General features: G+C 45.5%; 1 protein-coding gene across 1 annotated transcript in view; it reads left to right on the forward strand.

Moving 5' to 3' along the window:
* Fndc3b (fibronectin type III domain containing 3B) overlaps window positions 1-25,321 on the forward strand; it is a 326,000-nt gene that overhangs the window by 74,071 nt on the left and 226,608 nt on the right. Inside the window, exon 3 of the mRNA XM_032898582.1 lies at window positions 16,463-16,538. Coding sequence (XP_032754473.1) covers window positions 16,463-16,538 — 76 coding nt within the window. The remainder of the gene's footprint in view (window positions 1-16,462; window positions 16,539-25,321) is intronic.

The following is a 25,321-nucleotide window of genomic DNA, read 5'->3' on the forward strand; positions in this document are numbered from 1 at the left end:
ATGTATGAATGCATACATGGAGGGCGGAGGACATTTTACCCTAGGAACACTGGTCTCTCATTGACGTGGAGCTTGTCAGTTAGGCTAGGCCAGCCGCTCAGTGAGCCCCAGGGATCCTCTTTTCCATCTCCCCAGGGCATTTTTAAATGTTGATCATGGGAATTGAACTCAGGTCTTTGTACTTTCAAGGCAAGTGGCTTATCCACTAAGCAACGCTCCCTCTGTACACCGCCCCTCTAAGAAAAAACAAGTCTGATATCTTTTCTTGAGACTTTGCTTTCAGTTTTTCTTTTGTTAGAAATTCTGCTTGACCCTTAATGTTCCGCTCTGGTGGTTAGTCCCCCTTGGCCCTGTGTTTCCTATATCCCAGGATCACGGGCTCCATGGAACTGCAGACAGCCAGCATCCCTCACTCAGGAGAGTGCAGTTACAAAGACACCACCCTTGCTACCAGGACGTCCTTGCAACTTTAAAAATGGTGTGTATATGTCCAGTCTGTGGTCTGATACCTCCGTCCTTTTGTGTTGGGCTTGCCAGTCCTCCCTGCATAGGCTGCCACGAGGCACAGCCTGGGCAGAAGCTCAGGCCTAGGAGAATAAATGTCGATCTGTTATCTCAGGGCATTGTTAGCTGTAGCTCTCACAGTAATTAGGACACACAGCATGTAATCATGACAGTTCTGGGCTGTCTGGCTTGAGAGACTTCAGAATTGAATTAGCCAAAGGCAAGAGTAGTCTGCAGTAGCCAGTAAAGCAGTTGAGCTGCCTTCCAAAGGAGGGGCTAAAGGAAAAGCACCAGTGCGGCTGGACCGCAGAGTCAGGCTAGGATCCTCGATAGTTGAAGCATTACCACTGTCTGCAGCTCACTGCTGACTTTGTCTGATTTCATTTCATTTTGGAGAGAGGAATCATGTCTGTCTTGTTCAAGCCGTGGCCCACAACTATGGTTGCATGCAGGAAATCTTTTTAATGGATAAAGGATAAACAAATTTAATTAATTTATAACAGAGTTTGAAAAACTGCCCCCCCCTTTTTAAGATTTATTCATTTATTATATGTAAGTACACTGTAGCTGTCTTCAGACACACCAGAAGAGGGCATCGGATCTCTTTACAGATGGTTGTGAGCCACCATGTGGTTGCTGGGAATTGAACTCAGGACCTCTGGAAGAGCAGTTGGGTGCTCTTAACCACTGAACCATCTCTCCAGCCCAAAACTGGCCCCTTTTAAAATTTGCCATAAGCCTTTAAAACTAAAATCCTTTATTTTATACATGCATGTGTGTGGGTACGTTCTCTCTCTCTCTCTCTCTCTCTCTCTCTCTCTCTCTCTCTCTCTCTCTCTCTCTCTCTCTCTCTCTCGTGTGTGTGTGTGTGTGTGTGTGTGTGTGTGTGTGTGCGTGCGCGCTCGCTCGAGTGTGGTGCTTGCGTGGCGCGAGTGTGCATGCGTGTGTATGGACGTTGGAGAACGTCTGTGTAGTCAGTTCCTCCTTCTGTCTTTCTGTGGTTGCAGGGTTCCAGGACTGGACTCAGGTTGTTAGGTTTGGGTAGCAAACACCTTTCCCTGCTGCACCCCCTCACTGGGTCCTCTCCTCTTCCTAAAACTTCATTTCTTTATTAATGTTATAATGTCTGTGCATTTCTTTTGGGTAATAGTTAAAGAAAGAAAAGGAGACTTATTTGCCAAATAATTGGCCTTCTCTGTCCTCGTGTTTCTTACTCTCAGATTCACCCAGCTGCTGTGGGTTGAAAATCTTTAAAGATGAAGGCAAATGAGGTCTGCACTGAGCGTTTCCAAGCAGCGTGCTTCCTTTGTGGCTCCTCCCTAAGTAACAACCCATGTAGCGTATTTACATAGCACCTGCATCCAGAGCCTCACTAAAGTTGGTACGAATATGCGCCAGGGTTACAAGCACATTTTCTCCCCTTTGTTGGGTTGTTTTGGATTTTCAGGTCAAGATCTCATGCTTTCCACACTAGCCTGTAACTGAGAATGACCCTGAACCCCACACACTTGCCTCTGTCTCCAAGGGAGATGTGAAGCCCCCGGTTATGCCCTTTTCATGAGGGGCCTGAGGCTCTTTAGCTTGTGGTGGCTACTGGGGCCAACCTGTCCCCTACCCAATTTCCCTTAAATTCCGAAGAACAACTGATGGTAAAATGGGAAGATTTAGATGAAACCCTGGGCTTTTCCTGTTTATTTGGGAGCCCAGAAGGTCTGGCAACAGTGGCTTGGTTTCTAAGGCAGCAGCAGTTGAGTGACAGGAGTAACTGCTGCTTTCCCCTGGGGGCTTGGCCTTCATCCAGCAGTGTCACCACGCCATGTCACCTCTGAATTTAACTCAGTTTCAGGTGAACATTTTAAAGTCTCTTACTCATGACATCCCATCTCACGTGTTTTAGTCTTGACAAGACAGTTTTATGTGTGTATACTGTACTTTTATCATGGCGGAAGTCTCATTCCCATTCTTAGATACACCCATTGTACACACGCAGATGTGGCCTCTCTTTATTGGACTTGCTTGGTGACATGGATTGGGAAGCCGGAGGCTTGGGATGACTGGCTTTGAAAGGCTTTTGTCACCCCTTCTACAAGTTGGGGTTCATAGACTTTGGCCCCTGCTTTTTAACGAACGATCTCCGAGCCTCCATACCAAGCATGCACCAGACCTCATGCTGAGGTCCTTCTGCCACAGTCCCCAGTGGGGACAGCCATCAGCGTAAAGGTTCAGCTGTTCCACAGGTGAAGATGGGGATTCTTTACACAAAGCCTTTACTGAGAGTTCTCTTTAAGTACACTTTATGTTACTGCCTAGATAAAGCTGTTTGTTTGTTTGTTTGTCTTTTTGTTTTATAAGACAGATGCCTTAGTTTCCCCAGTGCAGTGGTGAAACACTCTGATAGAAGCACTTAGGGGAGGAAGGCTGTCTTATCTTAGCTCGCAGTTCAGGGTGCACTCCATCATGGCAGGGCAGTCCAGACAGCAGGAACATGAAGCAGCTGACATTTCTGACCTCTAATGCTTTTGTTTTGAAAATCTCTCTTTGTCACATTGGAGGTTTCATCATACAATAAGGATACTTTATGTGTTGGAAGAGGGGATTTTCCTATATGTTAGTGCATACTTGTTTCTGGCAGGCATTTTGTGGTCAAATGATAGATGTAAAAACTTAACTTTGCAGTAGATGCTGTACTCCAAACAGGACCATAGTAAACGAGAGCCACAGTTAGCAACATTCTCCAAATTCCGAATGTAGCTGTTCATCTTCATGTTTCTCTCTCTGCATTCCATGTGTAAAATACACCCTTCTAACGAGGTTGCCACGGGTGTGCCATCTCATATCTAGGTTACCTGGGCTCAGTTCCCTTCAGGGTGTACTACTTTACCTGTTTAAACTTCCATTGGCCACTCAGTCACTTCCCACTTAGCCCTGATGTTGAAGTGCCCATGAAGCAGCAGAGTTCCATGGTGCTTTGGGCTTCTTGCCTATACTGGTCATTGCTTCTCAGCCTCAAGCTTCTTTTTCTTCTTCAGCGATCACCATCAGATCAGATCATCTGAAAGAGGGAACATATTTGTTGAGCTACAAGTGAGCCTGGGCAGTTTCCTGTCCCCCAGCCCTGCTCCATGCTGCCTCTTTTCACTCCTTGTAGGGATTGGAAAGGCCTTTGGATGCATGCACAGACCTTAGCTCTGCTTTGCAAATAATTGGGCAAATGCAGACAAAAAGAACCTGAAGCAATTGTAGTTTGATTTTGGGGTTGGCTTACACACTCAGAAAGCAGCTTCCTTAAGAGGTAGGCGTCACACAGCCTAATTGAGTAATAGCTAGTCCCATTCCTCAAGTCTGATGTTTGGTATACAACATTGGTTCCCATTGATTGATTGATTGACTGATTGAATGGTTGATTGAGGATGTCAGGCATAGGGCTGTCACAGCAGCACGTAGCATAGATAAAGGTCAACATCTACTTAAAACTAGATACAGTTACTCTTGTTTTGTCTGTCTCCTCCTTACTGCCCAATTGTAGCCTTACCATCCTCTCTCTCTATTAGAGGGAAAAGGAGGAAGAGAAAGGAACCAGACTGTACTTTTTCCTAGATCTTGTCTGCAAATTGTATCTATTAGGCAGACATAATTAACTTTTTATAAACTTTGTATGAGCCATAGCATTTTTTAAGGACCCAGGATATTGGTGCCGTGTAGACTTGGATGGTAGAAGATTCGTTCCACCAATAGTGGGTATCCTTATCCCATTACTTCTTAGATTCTCTCGTATTTCTAAAGTGGTTGCTGTGGTTGGGTGCTGTGAACCCTCCAACCTTACAATAGCTGCCCTTCCGCCCCAGGCTTCACTTCAATCCTTCAGTGAACATGTCTTGAAGACATGTCCTACCAGGCATGAGGACCTTCTGGAGAGAGGGACAGTAGCTGGTTCTGGGTTGGTTACTCTGTAACCTCAGGGGCACTTAGGATTAAACAGTCTGATTTTGCCTCTTGAACATAATCTATTGCTTTAACAATGGGGTCAGATGTGTTTGATCTATTAAACCCTTGGTTTCCTTCAAGCTCAAGTGTGATTTGTAAGCTTGCTGGGCATTGGAAAACTTTTAGTTGAGTGGGTACTTATGGGCAGTGAGTTGAATGGTTGCAAAGAGCGAATTTTAATTCAAAGTTTGACTTCTTTGCTTCCTCTGAAATAAGGGAAGGAGATGGACATAGTTGAGGGCTTCTGAGGTGGCAGAGTCTGTGCTAAGCACTTACATCATCATTTAGTGGTCACGTAGCATGTAAGGCAAAGCCCTGTGTATTCCTGGGCCAAGCTAAGGTGACAAAGGCTAATGAGGGCTTGCAGATGGCAAGTGACACAGTTGGGACTTGATGTCACTCAGGCCCTCTTCTGGAAACTTCCAGAAGGCAGACATGCCTGTCTCGGGCCTTTCCCCATCTGCAGTGTGCAGGCAGACAGGTTGAGTTTTGCATGGTCGTATATTACAGTTTACAAACAGGACTGTTCTCTCAGGGGGCAAAGCATCTGGTTTGTCACCTAAGCAGGAGGACCTGAGTTTGTATCTCCACTCAACTTGTAAAAGCTAGGATGGTCACATCTATAGTTTTAGTATTTGGGAATCAGGGAGTTGAAGACAAGTGAATCTGTGGCCCTCAGTAGCCCACTATGCTAACCAGTAGGTGAGCTCAGGGTTCAGGTCTCTCAGGGAGAGACCAAAAATATCTCAAAAATAAAGAAGAGAGCAGCAGAGGAAGGTACCTAATACTGACGTCTAGTCTTCAAAGGTGTGTATGTACAAAAGAATACAGAATTCTCTTGTCTGTCTCTGTCTCTCTCTCTCCGCCCCTCTTTCCTCCCAACTCCCCCCTCCTTCGTATACACACACACACACACACACACACACACACACACACACACACACACCCTCACTAATTCCCATAGTTATGATTTCTATATTATTTTCACGATCTGGCAAGTGACTGATTTAGAGATATGGGGTTTGAGCTACAATGGAGGTGTCTGGAGGTTTGATTTTCCTTTGGAAATGAGGTGGGAGTCAAGGCTTTTCAGATCTCAGCCCAGGTTTCTGTAGGGTCCCAGGGGTTTTTCTCAGGAATGGCTCTTTCCCCTTTGGGGTCAGTACTGTGCAAGTACAGTGAGCAGAGAGGGCAGCTGGCATCCTGCCTTGTGGCGGTGGGCGAGTAGGAGAGGGCCTCTTTCCCCTGCTTTCCTTCCAAGCCCACCCTTCATTTCCATTTAAGAGGTGAATCATTGTAGAGGCATGCTTAGAGACTCAAGAAACCTCTGTGTAAGACATGGAAATAGCCAGGTTTTTGGTGGTGGCTCATGCCTTTAATCTTAACTCTCAGGAGGCAGAGGCAGGCAGATGTCTGAGTTCAAGGCCAGCCTGGTATACAGAGTTCCAGGATAGCCAAGGCTACCCAGAGAAACCCTATCTTCTGATACATTAACCCCACCCCCACCCCAACCCAGAATAAAAGAAAAAAGATTTGAAACTATTAGGTGATTTGTTTTTCTTTCTGAATTTGTAATGATTCCTCTTATGTAATGCCAGGGTGAAAACACAAACTGGGTTTTAGTCTTCAAAGGAAGGGATGTGGCCTCTCAGCCACTCATCATGTATCTTAGAAGCTTCTTTCCCTGGTTCTGACTGAGGTACAGGTCTTCATGGAGGTAGGATGCAGGATCGTATGGGGTTTGGTTGAACTGTGTCACCCTCACCACACCCGCTTGCTAGTGAGTTCCTCATTCTCTTTGTTTCAGATCAGGAAAGAGCTCTTGGACTTTGACTCTTCAAGATGTTAATTACATGTTCCAAAATCATGTGTTCTGTTAAAAATCACTTACGCACAGCCTTGGAAAGAACTACAAGCAGGGAGTTGCTTCAGGGTGCAGAATATTGTTCTGGAGGCCTTGGGAAATAAATCTAGGTAGTTGGTTCACTTACCACCAAGACATCTTGAGTCAGTGTATATAAACAAGAGACGTCCCAGTGGGCCCGGACATTATTTGTCCCAGATGGAGTTTAAACTTGGCTCACCGTGCTGCACTGATGTCATGGTACATCAGCTGGCCCCGAATTAGATGTGCAGAGAATCAGCTATGTGCTTGTGTGCACTGAGGGCTTGTGGGGAGGAGGGGTGGGGAGGCTGGAAAATCTTTGTCACAGTTTTCCTTTGCACTCTGCAGAGCCTGAGTCTGTCCTGAATTTGGATTTAGTGCAGAGAGAGGGGAGAATCCGAAGGATCAGTGATGTAGAAGTTGGCATCCGTGTGCCAGAAGGTCCTTGTGCTTCTGAGACTAGGAGTCCTGCAACTGGCTTTCCATTAGCTCCTTAGTGAGGAGGCCCCTACTCTCCAAACCAAAAAGGAGAACTGGGCAGCATTATATCTAAGCCCCGCATCCACAGTGACAGGCTTGAACCTGTTGGATGAACTTTTACTGCTACAGCATATCGCCACCCCCAACATGTTAGCTCTGTTTTGCTTTTTTTTTTCTTTTTCTTCTTTCTCAGACAGGGTCTTATGTAGCTAAGCCTACCCTCAAACTCACTTTGTAGCCAAGGCCTAGCTTAGATCTCCTGAACCCGCCCCCACCTTCCCAATGCTGGACATGGCAGCACACCTGGCTGTTTTCCCAAAGCTTTCAGATTTGAAGATAATTTCCAGTCTTTGTGCCTTGCTACCATTGAGGAAGACATGCCTTAAACTTTGTAATGGTCCTCAAGTATCCATTAGTATAAATGTTGTGCTCTAGGGTATTGGTACGTGTTTAGCTCTTTCGTCCCTGTATGGTGGGTAACCTACCAATGAGTTGTGTATGTATTTAGAAAGCCAAATGCTTGAAGCATCCCGAGGGATCTGAGTTTACATCTTCAGCGTGCTTTGAGAGGATACCCAGAATGCCAGCTGGTTCTGCTGCTCTTCCAAAAGTTCATCATGAGTTATCATGTCCTAAAAGCTTTACTCCTAGGTGTGTGTGTGTGTGTGTGTGTGTGTGATATATCTCCAAGAGGAATAGGCATTTAGCCCACAGAAACTGGACTGTGAATAATCAGAGCACAATTATGCAAAACAACCAAGAGTTTTAGAAACAAATCAACCGTAAATTAACTGATAAATAGATGAGCCAAATGTAGTATATTTAATAATGGAATATTACTTAGAAGAAAAAAAGAAATGAATGAGACAACACGGACAGCCTGGACACCTCTTTTGTTAAGTGAAAGGATTCCTTCACATTGTGTTGTTTTGTCTTTATCTAAGATCCACCATGAGCAAACACACAGAGAGCAGAAGTACAGTAAGCGGCTGGAGGAACTGAGGGAAGATGGGGTGTTGGAAATTTCCTATGATGTTTTGTGTCATGGGTACCAACTATCTTGGTGTACCAAAAATATTACGTGTACATATACTGTGTGTGTTGCTTAGGTTTCAATAAAGATATTAATAGAAAATATCTGAAATTAGGAACTCAAAAACAAAGCAGCCAGCTTGGACCCTCTCCTGGACTCATAGCCTCAACCCTTTATTGCTGGCTTGCGTGATGGCCATCTTAAAGAGATCTCTCTAGGCAGGTTGGATTGTTTCAAAGCTGTAAGGAGCTTAGATTTCAGCACCTCTGCAAGTGGATTCCAGACCCACCCCTGCAGCCAGGACACAGGGAGGCTGAACAGAGCCTGAAATGCGCATGCTTGGGAAGGGCAGCCAGAGAGCCAGAGTGATTGAGCAGAAACTGGCTTCAGAGTGAGGATCTGTGGACGTTTAGATTTTATGGAGAACATGAAACATGGCAAATTTAGTAAATTGTTTTTCTTTAATCTCCTTCACTTAACTCTGACTTGTCCACACTACCAACCGGTGAGGCCTGTCCCTTGTGAAGTAAGTATTCTCTGCATTTTATGAGTCAGGAAATGGAGGCTTTGGAGGTCAAGTGGACTGATCGCCTGGCAAACCTCCTACTTGGGACCAAGCCTCCATCTTTTAGACTGGCTCTTTTGACTGTATTAGGTGTCCTTAGACACATGGTTATCTGTAAGTTGCTTAGGTTAGCGAAGATAGGCTAATGACTCCTTATGTACATCCTTAAAGTGTCTTAGAAGGCAGCTCTGCTCTGGCCTGAACCTCACCCTTGCGCGTGAGTTAGGGTTAGGGTTAGGGTTAGGGTTAGGGTTAGCATGGGACCTTGTTCTTAGGTTTGACACATGGATAGTCCTGAAGGTTATCTTTTATTTTCAGTTGGAATATTGAATTTTAGGAATGTACCCTCTCCCCCTCCTCTCCCCCTCCCCTCTCTCTGTGTTTGTGTGTGAACAGCAAACGTTTTAGTGAGGTATAGCCTCAGCTTGGGAGATGCTTTTTCTTATCTGCAGTTTGGATTCCTTATTCTTTCTTGAATATGTATAATACGATAAAGACTAAATTATAATGTCAAGAAACAAGGAAGCAAATTCACTTAAATAGTTTAAAATGAAATTACTCTGAAATCAAAGTAGGTCTTCTAGAGATATGATTAATCTTGGACCTGAAGAAGTAGTGTGGTGATTCTCTGTAATTAGATTTATTTGCCGATAAACCTGTTCTTATGGGTCTGCACTGGAGTGGAGGTCCAGAGACGCGTGGTGACTGCTATGAGCTAGCCAGAGGGAAGGGTTAGGTTGATCGCTGAGAGCTTTTGAAGCTAGTTTTCTTAGAGCACAATCCAGGAGGAACAAGTCTAGAAGGGCCATCAGGTGCACATTCGCCAGCTGCAGCATCAGGTGTGGGAGGCCAGAAGGAGGCAGCGCCCTGAGACGAACTCAGGTGGCCGCTGTGGGGGGGGCAGCTGCTTTAGCGGATGGCGGAGTTAGAGAGACAGCAAGCAGGGAAGTGGGGATGTTAGGGACCGTGAAGTTCATGCGTCTCTGATGTGGAGGCGAGCACAAGCCATACATTTTGCTCAGCCCAAGCTGGGTTCTCGACAACTCAGCCACTCTGTAGTCAAGTGACTTTGGACCAATTTCTCTTGTGTTCTTTAAGCTTCAGTTGTCCCATCTCTAAATTTGGTTAATAAGTCTTGCTTGGGATACCATATGGGTTTGATGAATAGTTAACTTTTTAGAGTTGCTGTAAGGAAAACAAAAACCTGGGAAAAGATGTTGCTAAGGTATCCCTCATCACACTAAATTAACTTTACAGATTAACAATGTAATCTTTACCATGGTGGCCAGCGGGGGTCAGAAGAATGCATCTGGTCCCCCGGAGCTGGGCTTACAGGTAGAGGTGAGCCACCCAACTTGAGTGCTGGGGGCTGAATTCCAACCCCTTCTCTGCAAGGGCAGCAGGTGCTCCAACTGCTCTGTAAACCTCGGGTCTTCCAAGAAAATCAGGCGTTAAAGTACCTGGGACCCTTTGGAAAGAGTCTTAAGGTCCAGGAGAAGTGGACTGAGAGTGCTTGTCCTGCCAGCTGTGCTGATGGCACAGCCATGTGAGTCAGTGTTTGGAGACCCACCTGGTGACTTCTTAGCCCTTACACTTTGCCAGCTTTGGAATCTGGCTGCATGGAGGACAGGTGGACAGGGCAAGATCATGGGTGTTCTCTTCTTTCCTGTAACGTCTCTGTGGTCTACCTACTTGCTTCTTTATCCAGGAACTTTTTTTTTTTTTTTTTTTTTTTTTTTAGTATTTAAAAAATTTTAAGTATATTAGTGTTCTATCTGCATGTAACCTGTATGCCACCAGAAGAGGCCATCAGATTTCATTAATAGGTTGTTGCGAGCCATTACGTGGTTGCTGGGAATTGAACTCAGGACCTCTGGAAGAGCAGCCAGTGCTCTTAACTGCTGAGCCATCTCTCCAGCCCTGGAGAGCATTTTTACCACAAAGGTGAATTATGATTGTTGGCAAACATCACTTCGCTTTTGGAGAAAAGAGATTGGACTCAGAAAACAAATATGTATATTTCAGTTATGCCTGAGGGCTCTTGTGCTCTGTGCCAGAGAGATGAGTATGTCAAAGGTGTGTATGGATAGGTATGAATTGGAGAATCTAAAGGGGGTGGTGTGTGTACAACTGTGTGCATGTAAAGGTGTTTGTGTGTTTGTGTACATGTGTGTATGTGCAGGTGTGTGGGGCATTGTGTATGTGTATAGCTGGGGAGTATGTGTGTGTGTACATGTGTACAGGTTGGAGGAGAATGTGTGTGTACTGGTGTGTATGTGTGTTCAGGTTGAAGGAGCATATGTACTGGTGTGTGTGTGCACATGCGTGGGGGCATGGGTATATGTATGCAGCTGTGGGGTTATGTGTGTGTACAGGTGTGTATGTGTACAGCTGTGGGAGGTCTGTGCGTGTATGGGTGTGTATGTATGCACGGGTATGTGTATACAGATGTGTGTAGACAGGTGTCTGTGTGTGCACGCACACATATACAAGCATGTGTGTGATCATAAAACAATTGCAGGAGTAGCAGCTGCTGTTCTTTTATGCAGCCAAGGTTACTTTTAGCTTTTATGGTGCTAAGGTATGGCGTAGTGGTAGTGTGCTTGCCTAGTTTATGTGAGGCCCTGGGTTTGATCCTTAGTGCCACCAAAAAGTCAAATGAAAGTGACGGCTACAGAGAGTCTTCTTCACAGGGAACCCTTCTGGAGTCTCCAGGCTTTAATTCTCTCCCCCAAGGTAACCACTGGGTAGTTAGGAATGTGGGCTCAGAGGGAGAAGTACTTCTTCCTGTAACTGCTTGGGGTTTCACAGTGTGGTAAGTGGAGAAAGTGCAGAAGTGACAGGGGCTCTCCTCTCTCTGTGGCTCTTGATCTTCTGGGTACCAAATGGAACCCACAGGAAGCCGCAGAGGTAATGTTTCATCTTTGATCAGTTAGTGAGTACTGCTCTCCCAGAGGAGCTGCTCTAATGGACTGATTCTCTGCAGGGATTTATATAGGTTACGGCTAAGGTGGAGGAGGTGTGGTAAGATAGGGAAAAGCTTGCACTGGCCACCTCCTAACCCTTTTATTTTCTTGTTTTATTTTATTATTTTTTGTTTTGTTTTTTGGAGACAGCATCCCTCATTGGCCTGGGATTTGCCGAGTCTGCTCATTGGCGGGCTGACCAGCAGGCGCCAGGAGTCCCTTTGTTCCATTTCACTAGAGTAGGGCTTACAAACACATCTAGAATTGTTCATACACTTGAGTTCTGAGGCGCCTACTCACGTGCTTGTGCTTACATGCACCTTACGAGCTAAGCCACCATCATCCCTGGACTTAATGTTCTTATTTCTTTTATTAAATTAATTTTGCGAAACCATCTCGCAATGTAGCCCCGGCCAGCCTGAAGCTGCTGTAGAGACCTGGTTATCCCTAAACTCAAAAGCAGTTTGCTTCCTTCTGATGATATTCTTTATTTGAGGCATATGTCAGGAGCTTGCCTTTAGGACAGATTTGCCTCTAGGCTTAGTCTTAGCTTCCTCCTATCCTGCTTCCTCTCTCATGAATAAGAAGCAGTTAGATGGACAGCTATGAAGGAAGAGCTGCAAGGCCTTCCTTGCCTGTCCCTTGGGTGAAGCATTGATTTCTGAGTGTTCGGAGTCTCCAAGAACGGAGAGGTGCTCTCATTGCCTTGCTCACCTGCCTCACACTTACTTCAGACTTCTTGACTCAGTGGCCTTTGCAATTGGAGCAGATCTCATGAAGTCACGTAGCCTGAGGTTTTAAGCATTCCTGCTTCCTGCTTCCTGCTTCCTGCTCAGACAGCTTGGTTCTGTGTCGGCATCTCTGGGAAAGAGAAATCTGTGATTAAGATCCTTTTCCCTCTTTGAGAAGAGACAGCGCAGCATGAATTGGTTTAATATTGACATTGAAAAGCAGGAAATGGCTAATGAATGAACAGAAAACAGTGAGGCTAAGAGGCTTCCCAGGGGTAGATCTACTCCTATATTTTGCATCTAAAGGGGACTCTTTGAAGGTATGTTGGGGGAGGGCAGTGATGGGAAGAGAAAGGTGAGGCAGAGACTGACAAGCATGCCTCAGAAGGTTTGGTGCCCCTCCCTCACCTGTCAGGATGACTCAACCTTCTCCAGGCTATGTGATGCAAGGCCTGGTGCTGGTGGCTCCTTCACGACTGGCCTCTGGGCTGCTGCGTCAAAGCTTTATTTTTATCTTTGTCCTTGACAGTGACAATGGCACAGTGGTCAGTCTCTTAGTAAAATAAAATGCCCTCTCCTAAAAATACCCAATGGCAAGTCAATACAGTCTGTTCCAGCTGTGACTTTTGCTCTTGTGAGAAGAGAGATTGCTATTAGGAGGCGAGAGCTTTGCCTCCTTTCTAAGGTAGCTTGGTAGATTACAATCTGGTTGCCATAGCAACTCAGCAGCAGTAAAATTACATGAACTAAACATTTGAAGAGAGGTGTGCTGGTATGATGCCTAAAAGCCATTTATCTACCATCTTTCTTCCTGAAGAAGTGAGGGAGAAGGGATTAGACACTGAACTCTGTAAGCCGAGGGATGTTTGGGGGAGGACTACACACAGACTTTCCAAACAGACTTCAATAGAGGCTGTTTCTTCCAGATCATTCTTTGAATTGTGTCCTGGTGTCAATGGTTACAGAAAACTGTCACAGATTCTTTTCAAGCAGTGTGGTAGGCAGAGTGAGACATCAACTCAGAAATCCCTTTTCTTGCCTGGGACTTTCCATAATATTGCTGGGTGGTATTTTCAGGGCCCTGCTGACAGTTATGTGGGAAACAGTATATGAATTTGGGATTGTCAAAGAGGAGTAAGCCTTATTCACAGGAGGAAACACATGCCTGATACTAGAAATCTGGCCAAGAATGCTCATCTGATAGGCTTCCCAGAGGAGAATTTACTTATATATTTTGCTAAGTGGACATAGTATCAAAATGCCCTCTAAGTTCTTATCTTTCTTGATTAGTGTTCAGACCTCACCAGAGAAGTTTCTATGTGCAGTAGTAGGTGGCAGTTAGTGAACTCACAACCATTCTGGATTTAGAGCATAAGTCTCTTTGGAGTGCTCAACCATAAGTGGCACATCTGTCACATTCCCTTTGCTCCTAGGCCTAGAGATCATCATAGAAGAGGGGCAGAGGTCATGGAGGACTGGACTGAAGCAGTGTCTTTTGGTCAAGACAGAACTGCACCAATGTACTCATGGCTGCTGAGGTTGTCTCTGCACAGCTAGGGCAGGAGAGTCAATTTTCTTTATGTGTATGGGTCTGGTAGGATGCCCATGTTCCAGTGAATGGATGGATGGTATTTGGGCAGCACAGAGTAGACTTAGAGGATTAATTGGTGGGGAGTGGTGAAGTGGACAGTGGGGGGCCTGACTGTGATCAAATGTACATATTGTATACATGTATAGATGTCTCAAAAATGTATTGCATTTTTTTAAAGGAAAATGATACTTTTATCTTTTAAGTCCTTAGATAAATTCTAGCATCATCATGATAGGATCAAAACCATCTGCTTTATGTTTAAACTGCTAAGAAGAAGCTTATAATGTATGCTTGCAGAATTAGGGCAGGGAAAAAAGCCAGTGGACACTGGACTCTGTGTCCTAGATATCTTTGACGATTTAAATTTATAAACTCTTCTCCCACACAATTGCCAACGGTGATCCTAGGAATGGGATCCAGCAGTATTGTGGAAAGTCCCAGGCAAGGGGAAGGACTTCTGAATGAGACGCTCTTCTCTAGCGGCTGATGGTGATTGCATCTTGTGGTGCTACAGAAGTTTGCCAGCAGCGAGGAAGCCTCGGAGTCCGTACCAACTTGATTTCTCTGTGTGCTGTGAAAAGCGGTTGGCTCCTATCCATTAAGTTCTGGTGGGCAAGCCAGGGCTGTGGCAGTGGCTTATTTTGTTTTACAGGGTCTGACCCACAACTCCAGGGGGGGATATCCCACACCTGACGCTGAAGGTTTTATTTGTCAAGCTATGCATCTGGAGCGAACATTATTCCCTGTGTGTGGGTAACTCCAATGAAACTCTCTTATATATATATGAAAATAAACTTAGGAAGCTTATAAAGTACTAGATTTCCGTGTGGCTCTAACACCCTTACTGTGTCTGTCCTCGCTCCACTCTCCCAGCCCTCTCCCCACTTACTATCCCTTCCCCCACCTTGCTGTCACTTACACTTTGTGGTCCCGCCTCCCACAGGCTCACTTCCTTCCTTTATTGAAGTGCTGTTTCACGGGAGGTAGTGTAATAGAGCTCTGAGGTGTGTTTATGTAAAAACAAAGCTGACTCAAACCTTTCCTGTGGAAGGGATGACTAAAAAAGCAGTGGAGAAGCTTTTATCGCTCTGGAGGTCTACAGGGATTTCCTTTTGAGTTCTCAAAATGGCACACCACCACCACATCCCTGAGAACTGGAATGGGAAACCTGGAAGACTAGCGACACTGTTACTGTGGAGAAAAGCAATGTATCTTTAAATAATATGAAGCATCTGGAATGAGCCTGATGCTTTTCCAGTTAACTTATTTCTTAATTAAAAGAAATTCATGCCTCACCAGCATCTCCTGCTGTGAATTACTATTCGAACAAAATATATGCAAGTTAAAGATTTATAAATGACATGACTTTGATCTGAGTAGCGTTTCAAAGCACATGAAAAGTTGGTATTTAAACTGCACCTCAGAGGACCCTGTACATTTATTATGTTTTTAGTTTATGTTTACGTGTATGATCCCACATGAGTATACTGTATCACATGTGTCCACAGAGGTCAGAGAGGGTGTTGGATCCCCTGGAACTGGAATTTGCAGGTGGTTGTGAACCACCACGTGGATGTTGGAAACTGAACTTGTGTCCTCCAAAAGAGCAGTAAGCTCTCTTAAACACTGAGCCATTGCTCCAGTCTCCAGCCTTACAAAATCTTAATTCTTGAGCTAAAGAAACTTGTGAGATGGTTTTCCTGCCATCAATAAAAAGTATTGTTGGGCATGGTCTTAGCCAGCCAGATCTTATCCTGTTACCATCTCACTTAAAGAAGGAAACAACCACGAAGGCAGGTATTAATGTAGATAACTCATTGCAGTTGGGAGTTGTAGAGCACAGAGTAGATGCTAGCTCTTAATGGGAGGAGCACGGTGTGGAGGAGAGATCTCAAGGGAGAAGGGGCAGTCTGCTTGATGTTTCAGTGTGATAGCGGAGGCCTCCTGCAAGAACTAAAACGGAAGGACAGCAGCATCTTGGCGGTGTCCACAGACAGGGTTGACAAGTATGTCGGTCAGAGCTGGAGTTGGCCTGCTGATACTCAACCACAGTTATGTAGCTAGTTTTAAATCAGTGATCTTTTCCCCTTTTGTTATCCTTTGATTAGAACTAGATCTGGGAAGCTGTTGAAGGGAGAGACTGCAGCACTCCCACCCCACCCCCATCTTGTGTTTCGGAAGCTGTCCCAGTGTTACATATGTGTGTCTGTGTGAAGGAAACTCTGATTCTAGGTTGTCTACTGAAACATTTGAATGCTTGCTGGGTTTGTTTATTTTGTGCCATTTATTATACTTTAAGGTTTTGATGTAGCTGTTCTTTTCCAACCGTTTTAATTTTATAATCTGCCCTATCTTGTTATTTAACCCTTTACATCTCCAGTAGCAGCAGGTCAAATGGTTGTGTGTTGTGCAGCTTTTCTCCACATGGAAAGGTTTTGTGTGTTGTTTTTCTAATTTAAGCTTGTGTTTAAACTCATGATAGAGAAAAGAAAACTGTGTTTTCCCAGGGAAAGTGTAGTACAATCAAGTTTTAGAGTTATGAATATAAACAACATGGGACAGTACACTAGGAATATTCCTAAATTTTGAGTGGGGTTAAGATTTATACCCTGAATTTTGTGCTGGTACAAGGTTTGGTGTCATGTGCTTCCAGCCCAGTACAGAACCTGGGTTCAGAAAGCAGGCCCAGGGCCCTGAAGTAACTGGACTCTCTGTTCTCACAGGTCATTCTTGTCCAAGTCAACCCAGGTGAGACCTTTACAATCAGAGCCGAGGATGGGACACTTCAGTGCATCCAAGGTAAGGAAATTTTCTGACAAACCTTCTAATGAAAGGTTCTTCTTTATTATAACGGAAGGAAGTTTTCCCCCTGTGTTTACATGTGATTTTCTAGAAGCAAATATATCTTCTCTTTATTTTTCTGTCCTATGGTCTCAAATCTATGTGGTGGTTCTTTTCACCTGATAGTTTGAGCTGCATTATATACTGGATGACTGTTAGTTATCCTCTGTTGGGTGGCTTAGGACAACACGTCTATGGACCAGGAGAGCCTTAGCCGTACACAAGAGCTCTGGGACTCAGAAAGCTAAAGGTCAAAGCAGCTTTGTCCCACTCCTCTCACAGAGCTAGGTGGACATCCAGACACCCTCAGGTGGCTGTTGGTGACCTTTAGTTTTGGAAGGCTTCTAGCAGAATGTTCCCCTTGCTTCCTTGTTAAGTGGCCTCTCTGCAGAGGTAGTAGCGGACTTATGTGGCAGCTGACTCCTTTACAGCGACTAACTTTAGGGTGAGAGGGAGTCAGAGGTATGCCCTTCTCCCACTGCAGAAGGGGAGTCAGCGTCATGAATACAGGAGGCCTGTGTACATGTTTACCCTGTGGCCCCTGAGGTTTCTTGTCTTTTCCACGTGTAAAATGTTCCTCCCAGGGTCTGCAAAAGGCTTACCCTAATACAGAATACAGAATCTTGTTCCTAAACAAGCTCCACGTGTGAGTGAGACTCTGCAGATGGTCTCATAAAGCACCATGGCTAGTCCATCCCCGGCTTCTGCCTGGCATGGGAAGGCATTCCTTCCAGTTGGTCACTCTGGAGAGATCTGTCTCAGCTCTGCCCAGCCACGTGGAGACGTGGGATGATGACGTCAGACCTGCACCTGGTCTGCAGCAGTGTTCTGTTGGAAGATATAGCATGATACCTCTTCATGATAGCTCTTCGTATAGGGATTGGGATTGTGGGGCATAGAATAAATGGAGCTGTGATTTCGGTCAGGATTTGGTTACTGATCAGACAGGAATCAATCAGAAGACTTATTTATATAACCTGGACATGTTTGACAATACCTATCAGGTGAGAGGAATGCATGTCCTTGTTACTTTGCTGCACTGGGCTTGTACAGTGGGCTTCGCCTTTTCTATTTCATTGTTGAGAAAGCAGCAGACTGCTCTGTCATTCATGACTTCCTTGGATTTGTAAGAACAATATTTACAACTTAAAAATGAATATATGTTAAAGATTTAAACCTAATGAATTTTAATTGGAGTTAGACTGGAATAATTTAATACTTTTATAAATGATGTTTTTTGCTGACTGTATTTCTCTAGCTATTGCTGTTGGAATTATTTTTAGTACTATAGACTTAAGTCTTCTGTGGCAAAAAGTAGGATGAACCTCCAGGTCAAGAGAGAGAGAGAAAGAGAGAGAGAGAGAGCGAGAGAGAGAGAGAGAGAGAGAGAGAGAGAGAGAGAGAGAGAGAGAGAGAGAGAGAGAGAGAGAGAGACAGAGAGAGAGAGAGAGACAGAGAGAGAGAGAGACAGACAGAGAGAGAGACAGACAGACATGTGGAAATAATGTGGAGTATAGAATCTTGTCTCTAGTCCCGTTGTGAATGGAGCTAGTCTTAGTTGGAAACCTTGGAGTCAGTCTCCTCAGACCTGACACTAGAGGATCTAGCTGAAGCCTTGCTTCTGTCGATTGAAGCTGAGCTTTTCAGTTCAGGAAGAAAAGCAGTTCGGAATTGCAGCAGGGAGGTGGAGCCAGGAGGGTCAGCGGTTCAGGTCATCCCCAGCCACACAGCGAGTAAGAATTCAAGGCCAGCCTGGGCTACAGTGGAATTCTATCTCCAATAACAAAGTGGTTGAGTCTCTGGCTATGGTGCCAGTAGAGCCCATGAAGCCCCAGGTACCATGTCTATCCACCTCACAACTGAGAAGATGAGGTGGAATCTCGGATTGCAGATCCTTGTAGTGTCTGTCAGAGCAGTGTGTGTGAATGTGAGCGTGTCTGAGCAGTGTTTGTGCGCACACATGTGCAAACATTGGTGGAGTTGACTTTTGAGAGTCTGAGTCCATGTCACTGGTGCATGCAACAGCAGTGTTGCAAGTGTATCCTCTGTTCACAAAGGGACCTTAGTGTTTATCCGTGGTGATTCTTGGTGATAAATGATACTAACATCTTCCCAGCGATGTGAAATTGCCCCCGACTAAAGCAGAAGGATGAAGTCTGTGTATCTTTGGCCGCCCCAGCCTTCCTATTCTTTGATCTTTTCTGGAGTCCTAGATTCTGCAATTATTTTCGTTTGGGGCATGTGGTCCCTGGCCCAGTTAATTGCAGTGGCACCATATGGAATGGGAGAGACAGGGACCAGGAACCACCTTCTGGGCTGGGGTTTTGAAGAGGGCAGAGCAGCTGGGTGACCCTAGAAATGGAGAAGACAAGTTAAGAACTAAGACCAGCTCAGGCAGGTCCCTCCAGCATGAAATTCAGCAGCCTTCAGCGGAGTGCTCTGTGCTCTGTTGGTCATGTGTTGAGTACAGTCCTATAGAATGTGGGACTGGCTATCCATGGCAACTTCAGGCACAGGGTCTGTGGCTTCCTTCCATTAATCGTGATTTCATCCCTGTTGCTGTATCGTTTATTCCACTCGTGCTGTATTGAGTGTGTTCTCCTTTAGTGAGTGCGACAGACACATGAGGAAGCTGAGGCTTCTGATGATTGCTTCATGTTCTGAAAGCTCGTGGCCTGAGAGCAGCAAAGACTGCTTTTCATCCCTGGTGAGGTGGATTGCGTAGCCCGACTTCTTCATCATCATGCCCTGTGGTTTTCTGTCACGCACACCGTTACAAGAGTTATCCAGGAGCAGGAGGACTCGGGGCCTCAGGTGATAAGGCCCAGAAGCACTGCTTCTTGGCAGAGCTGGAGACCCTCACCTTGCCAGTGGAACTGTGATGTTGATTCATGACAAGAGATAGTGGGAAGCAGAAATACTGACTTACAACTTAAATTCTTTTTGTTCAATGTCACAGTTAGACTTAGCTTCCGAGTTGGGACTTCATTCTTATTGTTGGGAAAGGAAAGGTACAGGGCCAAGAGGGACAGTTTTCCCTTCACCTGTGAGTGCAGGCATGTGCGTGCATGTTTTTGTGTGTTTGTGTGTGTGTGGTGCACATGCATGCATGCATGAATGTTTGCATGTGTGCATGTTCACGTGGGTGCTCACGGATACTTGTGGCTGTGTATGACCGTGTGTGCTGACAGAGGCCATGGGACAAGCTTGGGTATCATTCTGCAGGTCTCTCTACCTTTTCCCAGTGCCTAGGCGAGGCTGTCTCTCCAGTGGCCCGGGATCTACAGTCTTTATCCCCCAAGCATTGGAATTACAAGTGCATCGCCTTTCAGTGTGGATTCTGGGATTGAGCTTACTTATGCCTCCATGCTTGCTAGTGAGGAAAGGTTAGAGTTGCTTACTGGCTCTTTTTGGAAACTCTGAAATCATACTGAGGTCCGCCCTCTTGTTTGCACTTGAAGTGATTTGCCACATAGCTTTCTCTGACTGTCATTATGGCATAACTGAAAAAAGAAACTCACTATAATGTCATTAAGTAGCGGCTTGGAAGGGGAGTGTAGATTAATGTGGAAGAATATGGTTGCTTTGAGGGAAGAGGATTTTGTTTTTATGGGAATGTCCTTGGTGATAACGAAGGGAGAAAAACACAGGAAACATACAACACGCTGTGAAAGCAGATTCAGTTCTGATGGACTGTTTCTCAATGTTTTCCGTGAAATATGAATCATAAGTGTTGAAGCGGGCCACCAAAGGGCACAGCGTTTCATCTCTTGGACCATACTGTACCTGTTACACCAGAGACCGAAGAGTTTTTCTTCTTTGGCCAGACAAAATTGTATAACAACTGTCAGGGGAAAGGGTCTTGGAAATCAATATGGATTCTGGCCTTCGCTTCCAGGCAGGAATTAATAGAGGGCAGCGTGCATCTCGTTATTTTCGTGTTCCTGTCTGAGCCGACACGCTGGCAGGGTAGCCTTCCTTCCTGTGCACACATGCCATCTCTTTATCTGGGCCGTTTCTCTGCTCTCTGCAGAATCCTCCTGCCAAAACAAACACTCCACTTCCTGGAAGGCCTGAGGTCTGTCTGTTCCTAGAGCCAGCCTTCTGGGCCGCTGCCAGTCGGTCCACCTTTGCTCTGGGCTAGCGAGGAGCAGGTAGAGGGAGCACAGCAGGGCTGGTTTGGAAGGCAAAGCTTTGCCTAGTGCTAAGATTAGACTAGGAAGTCAGCAGAGACGGCAGCAGCGCCCTCCACCCTGCTCCCACAGTCCAGTGTGGCTTCCGAGTGGACTCATGGCTAGCTTGTGCTATGCCAAGTGTGATTCCTTAAGATTTTACTGTTCTAGTGAGAGTTTAATTATGACGAGTTAACATGCTCTCGACACTCTCAGAAATCTCCCCGGAACCTTAAATCACACGGATACTCAAAGCCCATTGGTTGCTTTACAGAAACACTTAGTCACTTCTTCCTTTTCCTGACTTGCTCCTGTGCACATTCATTCTGCTCTCTCCTGCCCCCCCCCTAGTGTTTTACACAGGCACTCTGCCATTGACCAACATTCCCAGTGAAACATCTTTAAATTTTGAAGGACTGTCATAATGATCCTCTATTCATGATGAAACTTTTCATGTTTTAAGGCCTGAAAAAAATAGGTAACTATCATGACAGTTTGAGGCAAAGCAGACTAAATTGCTTAGAAAGCACCATTACTTCAGTAAAGACACTGTCTAAAGGCGCTCCATTGTTGATGATTTTGTCCAGAGTAATTTTAGTCTCTTCACAGTGGCATTACTCTGCTAACTTGTGAAGTGGCTCCAGACCTTGAAATGACAGTGGCCTGTGTGGCCTGTGGCAGGAAACACGGAAGTAACCATAGAGTAACGTGGAGACACTGAGCGTTGATTCCCTTACAGCACCTTCCCTTCTCTCCTCCTCAGCCCTCCCTGATTCTGCCACTCTCCTACAGCAGAGTGTGGGAACAGAGTCATTGATGGGCACTGTGCTTGCCCGGCTCTGTGAATGACACCATTGAGAGGGAGGGATCCACACTGAATTTCCTCATTGTCCCCTCCCCCAGCCTGTGGCTCAGCTTGCAGAACCTACTGTTTCTTCAAAAGTATTTGTCCTTTCAGTTGTGTTTGTTAGGTATGGACGGACAGAATCAGCGGCTGCTATCTCTTTTCAACAACTTCATGCAGGTTCCAGGGATCGTAGGCTGCCTCTTGGTGTGAACAGCGTCATAGCTGGGTTTACAGGCTGAGGGAGACTGTAGTGTCAACTTCTTCAGTGTAAACCAGGCATTAACAAGAAATCGTTCTCTGACTAACTTAAAACCTGGGGAAGAGGACCTCCCGGCCTTTAGTACTTCAAAAGCCAGTACTGCCTGGGCCCAAATGAAACCAAATTTGGATGGGGGTAAACACCCTTAGGTGATTTGTCAGTGAAGTTACTGGAGTCTGAGTTAACTTCGTATTTTTCTCTATCTCTCTGTGGTGAGTATGGAATCGACTTCCTGATGGTGTTCCTTTTTTGTGAACGACTCTATGGTTAGGTATGGGAGCTCCTCTGTCTGCACAAGAAGCTGCTTTGCAACTTGTAAGAGGTTTCTGATTGGCTGAAGTGATTCTGTGGTGTGAAGAGCTTGGCATCAGGATGGCTAGTTCATTTGCCCAGGCTAGCCCCATGCCTTGCCATCTTTTTGAATGACCCAAGGCAGTGACTGGGCTTTTAGGGGAATCTGGTCCCAGACACATGCCTCGTGTGAGATAGGTAAATACCACTCAGCTGTGTCTTCACAGCTCATGGGACTTAAATGGTAGCTTCCCAACAAAACGATTTTGTTTGTGCGCGCACACGTGTCTGTGTGTGTGTGTGTGTGTGTGTGTGTGTGTGTGTGTGTGTGCGCTCTTCTAGTTGCTTTTGAACTTCTCCATTCTTAGATTTGTGTGCTCTCATGAGCTAGAGAAAAGGGATGTACATGCTGAAGCATGCCAGCTCCGTAGCTTGCGTTATACTTGATGTGGCCTTTTCTCCAAACATGGACTGCACGATGCACAGCTGCTTGTGTCCCCCATGTGCTGACCCGACTGAGCGTTCCTGCAGAGTAAGCTGCTTACTGCCTTGCAGCCAGACACTGAGGCACAAGACACTGAGACACAGGGCCTCTACCAAGGTACTGACAGAGAGACAGGACAGGCATGGCTGTGTACATTGCCTTAGTCACATGGGGCTAAGTGTCTCTGTCAGGGCTGGGTTCAGTCAGTGCCTGACACCTTCCCCAGCAGATGCTCAGTCCCCTTCCAGTAGAGACAGCCAGTATGCATTGTTTTAACCTGGGGCCAGTGACTGTGACTTTTAGATAGGATTGTGAGAGAATCCCTTGTAAATGCTATTATCAGTATGTCATGATTATTGATCATCGTCATTATAGTCATTGTCATCATCATGTAAACACTGTTAATTGTATTCTTAAAGTAACTGTATGATTTACTGTCGAGTGACTTGCTGTCCTACTGTGGAGATCAGTTGGAGTTCCAGCCTCCAATTCACCAGGTATTTACAATAGGCTTGCTAATGATGGCACCTGTTGAAACCTTTCAGCGGACCATCATGGGAATGGTACACAGCACAGCTATAGGCTTGCATGGAGCACAAAGAGCTCACTGTTGTCCACATGCAAAGTAAGCTTCCCTGTAGCCCAAGCCTTGGCTGTTGCTTTTCTTTTTCTTTTATTCCTTTTTCCCCAGCCGTAGCTGTTCAGTCATACACAAAGCCTGGACAGGCATCTCCACACAGGCTTTTAGGACATCCTGTGCTCAGGTGCCGTGTGTCTGTCCATCACATCTTCCTGGATGAATCTTCTCATGCCTGGCACTCTCCAGAAGTCCTGCTCCTCCCGGATGTCTCACCTCCTATTTCCTGCCTACGCCATAGGCCACCAGATTTATTGTTGGCAGGTACCACACCCATATAGACAAGATGTTCTTTCTTCAGAAACCTTTGCATGGGGCCTGGAGAGATGGCTCAGCAGTTAAGGGGCCTTGCTGCCTTTCCAGCACCCATGTCAAGTGGTCCACAGTTTATAACCCCAGCTTCTGAGAAGAGGACATTCTCATCTCATATACCTACATGTGTGCTCGTGTGTGCATGTGTGCTCGTGTGTGTGTGTCTGTGCATGCATGTAGTGGAAAATAAAATGTATAAAAAGGAAATTAGTCTCTGTTACAGGCTGCACAGTGTATCAGTTCACACTCCACCCTCTGTTTCCATTCCCTAGAACTAGGATATCATCTATCCAGAGGACTGCTGTGTGACTAAAGGAGGTGCTGCATAGAAAGAAAGCACTAAGAATTTCCGAGCGACTGGGGGGGATGGCTCAGGGGGTAGTGCTTGCTGTACAAACAAGAGTACTGATGTATAGACTCCCATCACCATGTATGCATGTGTATGTGTTTCTGTATGTGCAGGTGCATGCTAGACATGGTAGTGCACACCTGTTATCTCATACCCTGGGCCATGGAGACAGGCGCTCCTTGGAGTTGGCTGGTTGGCTCAGTGGGAGAGAGACACTGTCTCTAAGACTTGAGGTGAGCAGTGACAAAGGAAAGGCTCAATGTCAGCTTCTGGCTTCCTCAGGTCACATGGTACATATCTGTGCACATATCACATGTGCACATGCATAAGAAAGAAAAGAACAGCTTCCTAGTCATAGTGTGACCACCAGAAGGATGTACTCCAGTCATGGGCAGATGCTGGACAAGCCCTCCCCTTTATTACCTCTTGCCCTCTATCCCTACAGAGAGCACACTTGCATTACCATAATTTCTTAATAAATGTTTTAACATTTTAATCCCAACACTTCAAAATAGTATGTTAGAAATTATGCAACAGGAATTCACCTTCTGAACTCCTTGCTTTTGATGCTTGTTAATCAGTAATTAAAATGTCACCTGTGAAGGCGACACTATTGTTTGCAGCTCTTGAAATGTCACAGATCCTTTGTGTCAGGCAACTCAAAAGAGCAAATAGGGTTCCATTGCCTAGCTCTCTCTCATATTTGACAGCACAGCTTGTAGTGTTTTAGTTTTTCCTTAATTTTTTAAAATATAAAATACTTACCTCCTATGCATACAGTTTGATAGACAGAAGCCAGGCTTACTGGCACATGCACAAGCTTATAATCCCAGCAGTGAGAGGCCAACATAGGAGCTTCCTTGGTGAGAGACCATGTCTGCAAAGTAAGTAGGGACCGGAGAGCTGGCTCAGCAGTAAGAGTGCTTGCTGTTTTTGCAGAGGACTAGAGTTAAGCTCCTAGAACCTTTGTTGGGATGCTCACGACACCTGTATCCAGCTATAGGCGATCAGACACCTTCTTCTTGTCTTTATGGGGATGTCCTCCCCATGTGGCAAATATTCCCCCCACCCTTTCTCCCTCTTCATCTCCCTCTCTCCCTCCCTCTCCCCCCTCTCTCTCACACACGCATACACAAACATATAAATAAAAATAAGAGCAAATCTTAAGATATAGTGAAGAGCTAATGAGAAAACCCAGTGTGGACCTCTGGCCTCCACATGCACACACATGTTTGTACACGTTTGTGCACTTGCATGCACCTGCACATACAGAAACACATACACATGTATATACCACACTTATACACACCCAGATTTCTTAAGGTTGGAAGAATTGTTTTCTTGTGTGTCTGAATGTTTTCTCTGTCTTATTTATGTTTAGGGTACTGAA

This window comes from Rattus rattus, chromosome 3 (genome assembly GCF_011064425.1).
Source record: "Rattus rattus isolate New Zealand chromosome 3, Rrattus_CSIRO_v1, whole genome shotgun sequence".
NCBI lineage: Eukaryota > Metazoa > Chordata > Mammalia > Rodentia > Muridae > Rattus > Rattus rattus.